Source organism: Coptis chinensis, chromosome 8 (genome assembly GCF_015680905.1).
Source record: "Coptis chinensis isolate HL-2020 chromosome 8, ASM1568090v1, whole genome shotgun sequence".
Classification (NCBI taxonomy): domain Eukaryota; kingdom Viridiplantae; phylum Streptophyta; class Magnoliopsida; order Ranunculales; family Ranunculaceae; genus Coptis; species Coptis chinensis.
In genome coordinates this window covers 28582465-28592669 of record NC_141463.1, presented here as the reverse complement: position 1 = coordinate 28592669, position 10205 = coordinate 28582465, and the positions used below count along the sequence as shown (strand labels likewise).

General features: G+C 38.7%; 1 protein-coding gene across 1 annotated transcript; it reads right to left on the bottom strand.

Moving 5' to 3' along the window:
• Positions 1-749: 749 nt before the first annotated feature.
• On the bottom strand, positions 750-1810 carry LOC147480942 (uncharacterized). Its single transcript, XM_086578790.1, has 2 exons — positions 878-1810; positions 750-821 (listed from the first exon to the last, which is right to left on the bottom strand). Exons 1-2 carry the CDS (start codon positions 1808-1810, stop codon positions 750-752), a joined length of 1005 nt encoding a protein of 334 aa, XP_086434916.1.
• Between the last annotated feature and the right edge of the window lie 8395 nt (positions 1811-10205).

Here is a 10205-nt window from a genome sequence, read left to right as displayed (position 1 = left end):
CTACCTATACCTCGTCCAGGGTCTTTGGTCCCATTATTACCTCCGTCTCTCCTTCCACGGCAGCGCACTGTGATTGCTATGCTTGCCTCTTCCTAGGATTACACGATTCTCCTCCAGATCCGTGGACCATCCTCTTAACTGTATTCTGATGGCTATTCTTAGAAGCCACTTGATCACCGCGGACTTCATACATTCCCGTTGAAGTGGGGAATCAAATTACCTGATAATAGGTTGATGGCACCGCTTTCATCTCATGGATCCACCTCCTTCCCAGAATCGCATTGTATTGGGAGTTAGAATCTACCACCATAAATCGAGAGAAAACCGTCACCGACCCTGTCGTCATGGGTAGCAAAAGCTCTCCCATAGGCTCGGACACTCCCATTAAACCCATACAAGTTGGACCGCGAAGCTTTAAGCTTCCCCGTCAATTCTCATTTCATCTAAAGCTCTCCTAAACGAGCAAGTCCACTGCACTGCCACTATCAATCAACACCATTTTGACCATCTAATTGCCCATCGCCACAGTAATGACCAACGCATCCTCATAGGGAGTATCAACAGCTCGAAGGTCCGCGCTGGAAAATACAATCCTATCTCCTCCGTCCGTTGACCCTGAATTGGATTGCGGACCTCTTGACTCATTGATCTGTTGTATATTTACAATTCTTCTCACCTTTATCTCTATGAGCGTTATGACTCAGAACTTCTCTGCTGAAAATAACATTAATAGTTCCCAATATCCTCCCTCAAGCTGGCCCCAGCTCCTCATTTGGGGCCCCGGCTACAAATTCTCTCATCATTCCCTTCTCTACCAACCTCTAAATTGAACCAACCATTTCAATGCATAACAATCATTAGTCTCATGATTGTGTACCTGGTGGTACGCACAGTACGGCTTGTTCGGCATCTCGATCGACGTATTTCGCGGTTCCTCATATTCCTGGACGTTCTTGATCAGCGGCAATATCTCACTCAATGGCCTGTTCAAAGGCGTATGTTCGAGCTCGCGGTATGGCTTTCTTTCCCTTTGTTCCCTCCGCTCTCCCTCTCTACTCCTTTTCGGGCGCGATGAATATCCGCGATACCCTCCATTGCCTCTATCCAACGACTCCGTCTTTCTGCGATCCCCTTCCTTTTCCACAGATGACACTGCCTTCGCTGACCTTTTAGAATCCTTCTGCATTGTGTCTTCATATCTAATGTACTTTTCTACCCGCAGATACAACTCGTGCAAGGTCGCAATCTCATTCTTTGCAACGGATTGATTGACCCCCGTTCCAGGCCACAGACCTCTTTCGAATGCTATCACTGTCGTTCTTTCATCCAAGTTCTCCACCTTCAATGTCTCGGCCTTGAAGCGACATAGATAATCCCTTACCGATTCCGTAGACCTTTGCCTGACATTGAACAAGGTCGCGATGTCCACAACCCACCTCTTTTGATGTATAAAGTGGTCTATAAACGCCTGCTCCAACTCTTGGAAATTAGTTATACTCCTCGAAGGCAACCTATAATACCATTCCGATGCTCCCCCTTTAAAGCTAGATGGGAACATCATGCACCACAACCCATCATACCGCGCTTCTTGCCAGAGAGGCATTTGTTGCCTAAAATGATGAATGTGATCTGCTGGGTCTCCCTTATCGTCGTACCTTTCAAACCTTGGCTGGTTAAACCATTTCGGCACCTCCGAAGCCCATATCGCATCCGCCAGCGGATTGCGATTCAGACCAGCCACCACCTGACTAGCCGCGCCCATTTGGGTTTTTGCCTTTTGCAGATTCGCCTCCCGATTGTTGTTTATCATTTCCTGAACTTGCTCTATTGTAAGACATGCTACTGGATTCTCGACGAGGTCCGACCCCTCCTCTTCGTTGTCGGACTCCTCACTCGCTTATGCTCTCCCTTCCTCCTTTGCCATTTCTCTTTCTTTTTTTAGTGCATCATTCTCCTCTCTCAATCTCGCGATCTCTTCCTGCATTAGTCGTGTCTCCTCCGAGGCCGACCCCGCGGATGTCTCCTCTCTTTGATCTCCCTCTTCATTACTTACAACTTCCACCTCCAACTCCTGCGCCACTGCCTTTCGCGGTCGGCCTACTCCTCTCTTTCCTATTGTAGCCATTTCCACGTTGTTTTGCTCTCTCCCCACAGACGGCGCCAAATGTTACACCTCACTCTACTCACACTCTCTTTCTCTAGGTCTAGCTTCTCTTTTCACAATGAATCCTCCCCTTTTCTCTCTCTCTTTCTTTCTGCTTTATACTCCTCTCTTCTTTCCCCCTAGCCATCCATCTGTCCCTTGATCTCGCAGCACGCCTTCCTCCACGTGTAGGATTGTCGTACAGTAACTTCGATTCCACAGACCGATCCTATGCACCACCCCTCCGTAGTATATATTACTTTGGGTTCATCTCACCGTTGATATATCACATCCCAGATCATACCACTATAGATAACTATGGTCTTGTAAAGGAAGGAAGTATAGATGTGGTGCTATGGAACTTATGTACGTAAGGCTGTCACTTTAGAGATTAAACACCTACTAGCTAGATCTCTATTTTTTTGCTATCAAGCTTTTGTAAATTTCAACTTATGTATCTATGGAAGTTTTTGGGAAAATGAATATGTTGTGAAGTTGTTTTATATGTGATTTTTTGCCGCAGGTATACTTATCAGGTTTGTTTAGAAATATTTTGAAAAACAAATTTTTAATTTTAAAAAAAAAACAAAATTATAGAAAAGGACAGCCACTAACAGTTGTTTCCCAAGTTTTAAATATCTTTTCCTGCAAATAAAAAATACAGTCAACAGGAGTTTAGCATTATGTATATTTTCATCAATAAGTATTCAGGGTGGTATGTATCGATACACATGACACATACATGAAAGAAGAAGAAAGAGAAGAACACTAAATTGAAGGGTTAGTTAGTGTGTTACCACCACTAGATCTAGATGAGCCAATTAGGGATCCCCCCTAGATGGGCAATTAGGGTCCCCCAAAATACACAAAAAAAAATACGGTGACAAATAAAAATACAAATCAACAGAGTTTAGCATTATGTATATTTTCATCAATAAGTATTCAGGGTGGTATGTATCGATACACATGAGACATACATGAAAGAAGAAGAAAGAAAATAACACTAAATTGAAGGGTTAGTTAGTGTGTTACCCCCACTAGATCTAGATGAGCCAATTAGGATTCCCCCCTAGAATGGGCAAATTAGGGTCCCCCAAAATTACACACAAAAAACACGGTGACAAATAAAAATATAGTCAACGGGAGTTTAGCATTATGTATATTTTCATCAATAAGTATTCAAGGTGGTATGTATCGATACACATGACACATACATGAAAAAGAAGAAAAAGAAAAGAACACTAAATTGAAGGGTTAGTTAGTGTGTTATCCCCACTAGATCTAGATGAGCCAATTATGATTGTGTAAAATGGGAAATTAGAGTCCCCCAAAATACACACAAAAAAAAAAATTGTGACAAATAAAAATACAAATTCCGAAGTTTAGCATTATGTATATTTTCATCAATAAGTATTCAAGGTGGTATGTATCGATACACATGACACATACATGAAAAAGAAGAAATAGAACAACACTAAATTGAAGGGTTAGTTAGTGTGTTACTTTCCCTTCTAGATGAGGCAAATAGGATTCACACCTCACACACACACACCACTAGATGGGCAATTAGGGTCCTCCCAAAATACACAAAAAAAAATACGTGACAAATAAAAAATCCAGTCAACAGAGTTTAGCATTATGTATATTTTCATCAATAAGTTTCTTTTATACACATGACACATACATGAAAGAAGAAGAAAGAGAAGAACACTAAATTGAAGGGTTAGTTAGTGTTACCCCTACTAGATCTAGATGAGCCAATAAAAAATACATCCGTTCCAGAGTTTAGCATTATGTATATTTTCATCAATAAGTTTCATTCAGGTGGTATGTATTGATACACATGACACATACATGAAAGAAGAAGAAATTCCAAGAACACTAAATTGAAGGGTTAGTTAGTGTGTTTACCCCCCACTAGATCTAGATGAGCCAATTAGGATTCCCAACCCCACTAAATGGGCAATTAGGGTCCCCCGAAAATACACACCTAAAATACCATTGACAAATAAAAAATACAAAGCAATTAAGTTTAGCATTATGTATATTTTCATCAATAATATTCAAGGTGGTATGTATCGATACACATGACACATACATGAAAAAGAAGAAAGAGAACAACACTAAATTGAAGGGGTTAGTTAGTGTGTTACCCCAAATCTAGATGAAATTAGGATTCTCCCCACTAGATGGGGCAATTAGGGTCCTCCCAAAATACACACAAAAAAAAAACACAACCAAATAAAAAATACAGTCAACAGGAGTTTAGCATTATGTATATTTTCATCAATAAGTATTGATTGGTGGTATACACATGACACATACATGAAAGAAGAAGAAAGAGAATAACACTAAATTGAAGTTTAGTTAGTGTGTTTCCCACACACAACACAATTAGGGTTGTTTAAAATTCACACAAAAAAACACGGTGACAAATAAAAATACTTTCAACAGGAGTTTAGCATTATGTATATTTTCATCAATAAGTATTCAGGGTGGTATGTATCGATACACATGACACATACATGAAAGAAGAAGAAAGAGAAGAACACTAAATTGAAGGGGTTCATTCCTCCCAACTAAATGGGCAATTAGGGTCCCCCTCTTACACAAAAAAAAATACTGACAAATAAAAATCCACCCCAGCATTATGTATATTTTCATCAATAAGTATTCAAGGTGGTATGTATCCTTACATGACACATACATGAAAAAAAAAAAAGAAAGAGAACAACACTAAATTGAAGGGTTAGTTAGTGTGTTACCCCCAACTAGATCTAGATGAGCCAATTAGGATTCTCCCCTCTAGATTTCTCTTAGGGTCCTCCCAAAATACACACAAAAAAAAAAAACGTGACAAATAAAAAATACTTTAATAGAGTTTAGCATTATGTATATTTTCATCAATAAGTATTCTGGTGGTATACACATGACACATACATGAAAGAAGAAGAAAGAGAATAACACTAAATTGAAGTGTTAGTTAGTGTGTTTCCTCCCCAAATTAGGGTCCCCCCAAAATACACACAAAACACACAAAAATAGGGTCCCCCAAAATATATACACAAAAAAAATGGTATATATTACACATCAACGAAGGTTCAACATTATATATATTTTCATATATCAGTATCCCGTGGTGGTATGTACCACTATAGATAACATGGTCATGTAAAAGAAGAAAGAGAAGAACACTAAATTGAATATGGAACTTAGTGTGTTACCCCCCCCCACTAGATCTAGATGAGCCAATTAAACACCCCTAGCTAGATGGGCAATTTTTGTCCTAAAATACACACAAAAAAAATGTAAAATTCAAAATGTATCTATGGAAGTTTTTGGGAAAATGAATATTTTGTCAATAAGTTGTTTTATATGTGATTTTTTTGCATGACACATACATGAAAGAAGAAGAAATATTTTGAAAAATTGAATTTTTTATTTTAAAAAAACTAAGAAATTATAGAAAAGGATTTACCACTAAATGGGCAATTAAAAATACCAAATTTAGCAAAATTCCCAAAAATTTAAATAAAAAAACACACATGACAAATAAAAAAAACAACACTAAATTGGAGTTTAGCATTATGTATATTTTCATCAATAAGTATTCAGGGTGGTATGTATCGATACACATGACACATACATGAAAGAAGAAGAAAGAGAAGAACACTAAATTGAAGGGTTAGTTAGTGTGTTACCACCACTAGATCTAGATGACCCAATTAGGATCCCCCCCCCCCCCCTAGATGGGCAATTAAGGTCCCCCAAAAATACACACAAAAAAAACACGGTGACAAATAAAAAATACAGTCAACAGGAGTTTAGAATTATGTATATTTTCATCAATAAGTATTCAGGGTGGTATGTATCGATACACATGACACATACATGAAAGAAGAAGAAAGAGAAGAACACTAAATTGAAGGGTTAGTTAGTGTGTTACCCCCACTAGATCTAGATGAGCCAATTAGGATTCCCCCCTAAATGGGCAATTAGGGTCCCCCCCCCAAAATACACACAAAAAAAAATACAGTGACAAATAAAAAATACAGTCAACAGGAGTTTAGCATTATGTGTATTTTCATCAATAAGTATTCAGGGTGGTATGTATCGATACACATGACACATACATGAAAAAAGAAGAAAGAGAACAACAGAACAACACTAAATTTAGAAGGGTTATTAGTTTTACCCCCACTAGATCTAGATGAGCCAATTAGGATTCCCACTAGATGGGCAATTAGGCTCCTCCCAAAATACACACAAAAAAAACACGGTGATAAATAAAAAATACAGTCAACAGGAGTTTAGCATTATGTATATTTTCATCAATAAGTATTCAGGGTGGTATACACATGACACATACATGAAAGAAGAAGAAAGAGAAGAACACTAAATTGAAGGGTTAGTTAGTGTGTTACCCCACTAGATCTAGATGAGTTTAGCATTAGGATATTTTCATCCCACTAGATGGGCAATTAGGGTCCCCAAAATACACACAAAAAAACCCACAGTGACAAATAAAAAAAAAGTCAATAGGAGTTTAGCATTATGTATATTTTCATATTTTTCATCAAGGTCAATAAGTATTCAAGGGTGGTATGTATCGATACACATGACACATACAAGAAACATGACACATACATGAAAGAAGAAGAAAGAGAAGAACACTAAATTGAAGGGTTAGTTAGTGTGTTACCCCTACTAGATCTAGATGAGCCAATTAGGATTCCCCCCACTAGATCAAAATGAGCCAATTAAGATTCCCCCCCCCCCCCCCTAGATGGGCAATTTAGGGTCCCCCAAAATACACACAAAAAAAGAGTTATTAAGACCCTAATTTCCCATCTAGTAGGGGGGTAATAACAAAATGAAAAGATTGCCAAGGATTGCCATACTGGATATATTGCTTCGTACCCGGAATGGCCGGTGAATTGGAGCTTCCATCATCATAGTGCGGGAAAGGAATCACAAAGCCAACTCTGATCCTCTGTTCAGCTACTTGGAATAGTATCCAAAAAAAAAAAAGCTGCTTTGAAAGTTTGAATATGACATGCGGGAATAGAGCTAGAATCATATGCAATCATGTCAGCAAACGTCCGTTAAAACAAAATTGTATAAATCTTGGATAGATGAGTACGAATTACTACTATTGAAGGTCGTGCAGACAGCTACTTCATCCTAGGTAGATTGTGGTTGTCCGCTACATTCAGATTTTTATAAAAACGGAGGAAGCTGATGATGATGTCACATCCCATCAATACAACCTGTGCAAGTTTAGATACGAGTCTATTCTTCGAGTGGCAGAATGCTTTCTCTTATCAATAAAAAGAAACAACTCATGCGCTGAGGCTTGTGCTACAGATTTACAAAGCTCGTACGGAATTGTAACTAGAGTAATTCCCGTTATATGTACCATTGAAAGAGGAGATACTTAAATATACCTGTTGATTTAAGATGATTGGTTTGATTGGTTTTATCTTGGAGTACCTTGGTTTGATTGGTTTCCAAGTATTGAAAGGAATTAACACGTCTTGAAAGGAGTTGCTACAGGTCATCAAGAAAGTCAATTCACTTGGTCTCTTGGGACACGCTCAGAGATTGGCAGAGATTTGAGTCGAAAGTTTTAGCACCAAAAAAGGATGCTCAGCTCATCCCTGTTGTTCCTGACATTTTTTTTCAAGAATCTTAGCTAGATATATATAAAATTTTCAAATCTTTGGGGTGTGTCGCCAGTTCCATACTACCATCCTTGGGTTGATTGATATGTCAGTAGAGAATGACAAAATTATTTCCGCATGTTACTTTTCATTAATGAACTGAGGAATGAAACGATTTCTACCATCCACGAACGCCATTTACTTCCTTCTTCCAATTTTGCCTTCATTAGAACATATTGAGCATATGTTTCGTCATATTGAAAATAAGAGATCCACTACATTGGTGACATCCATATTTCGGGATTTTAATAGATGATGTTACAAATCATTTTAGTTTACTTGACAACAAAGTTAAGCCTTGAACTTTTTAAAATCGACTAACTAACCACACTCAGCTCGATCACAAGATAACAAAACCAAGTGACTACATCAAACCGAGCTTACTCTCCCTAACTCAAAATATAACAAAACCCAAGCCTTAAATAAAAGAAAGTGTAGTGACTAGAAGATGGGAGAATTCATGGATGTACTAGTTTGCAATTAGCTTTGCACATGTATTTGCAGTCATAAGAGCAAGATCCACCACAATGAAATGGACACTCCAATTTCATGCCCCTACAACGTCCTTTGCTTAAACAGTGAGCATATTCCTCTAGTTTAAACACACCTTTGTTGTTGCTATGACCTTCTCTTTTCCTGTGCTTGTTATGATGATGATGATGATGATGATGATGCGTTCTCTTTCTTCTACCTCCTCCACCACAACCCCAACCCCAAACAACTCCACCCCCACCCCCACCACCACTTCCACCTCCACTGCCACCTATACCCCATCCCCACCCCCAACCATAACCACCTCCTCCTCCACCTCCACCTCCACCTCCACCGCCACCACCACCACCACCTCCTTGTCTCCCTCTTTTATGTTCATTATGTCTTCTTTCCATTTCATTTACACCATTAGATCCTCCTTCAGTACTATCTTTGTTCAATAGAACCACACTATGCGAAGATTCATCACCATCTTTCTCGCTTAAACTATGAACCCACCATGGATATAATAAACATGCAGAAACAAAGAGCAAAAACCTTAAAGGTCTTACTAATGTAAGTCATATCTAAATTTCCGAAGTGAAAGCACTCGTAGGGGAGAGACTCACCTAGCTCTTCTTATATAGTTATATCTATGTTTTAAATTTACTTAGAAGTGAATGTTTAGTACTTAGAAGCATGGCCATTTGGGGACTTTAATTGTTTAACTAAAAAGGAGACAGTTTAAGCTTTTAGCCAACCCGATTCTGAACACTTGAAAGCTGCAAAAAGAGATGGAATGAGAGGTGCCTTGCTTGGGGCTTATTTTGTCCCTACATATGCACTTGCAGCCCACCAAATCAAGCACGTTGTGCACTCAATAACAATAACCGACTCTCAGCCCACTTATCCTCACGCTTGTACATTTCTTGATTTCAGCATTGGGGATTCGTGATTTCAAATGGAATTTCGGAATTCCGTAGAATACTTCAGTTTTTGAAGATATCGAAATAACTATATTAAAGTCGAAAAATGTAAATCTCAAATTTTGGTCGGAATTCTTGATGGAATTTTGGTTTTCGGAACTTTCGGAATTGCGACAACTCCGAAATCCTGAACTCTCCGCCACAAGCCTATATCATGATTGCACCAGCAATCCAACCCAAAAATAGGTTGCCTTGAGGTGGAATCCAGGGACGATCAATGTGGAGACCCAAAATTTAGCCCAATGGCATTTTGTATTATCGTCTTCGTTTTTACGCAAGCAGCCATGGGCCTACTACAACACTTGGTTGGGCCTACTATGGGCCTGACATGCCCCCAATCAAGTGAAACTTACGGAGGTTAGAAATATGTAACATGTACGCGCACCAACCAAATGGTAGTGTCTGTTTCTTCAAACAATAGATAAATCAGGGAGTGACTCTCAAGGACAAAACTGCCGAAAAAGTAATTCTCAAGGATATTTTTTTTTTCATAACTCACAAGGACCGGGTAGATAAAAGGTCAAGTATATCCTTGACGCGAAATAAAAAACGGATCGGGTAGATGAAATGTCTAGTATACTCCTGACGCGAAATAATTAACGGCCCGGCCCAGACGAAACGACCCGGTGTATTTAGTATGAACATTGAATGTTCATAGTCCTTTAGGTATAAACATTCGATGTTCATAGTCATTGGGTATGAACATTGATTGGGTATGAACATTTAATGTTCATAGTCCTTTTTTTTTGCTAAAGGTAATTGTATTAATAAAATAAAGATTACAAAGTACAAAAAATCGGATAGGATTGATAGTAACCACTATCTCACAGCTGTTAAGCTCAGTTTACAAATCTATAGTATGTGGCGTTCAGATCCTCAATT

Coding starts and splice junctions, on each gene's coding strand:
- LOC147480942 (XM_086578790.1), bottom strand. CDS start 1,810: ATGATAAACAACAATCGGGAGGCGAATCTGCAAAAGGCAAAAACCCAA. Junction 822..877: donor CGTACTGTGCGTACCACCAG/GTACACAATCAT, acceptor GGTTCAATTTAG/AGGTTGGTAGAGAAGGGAAT.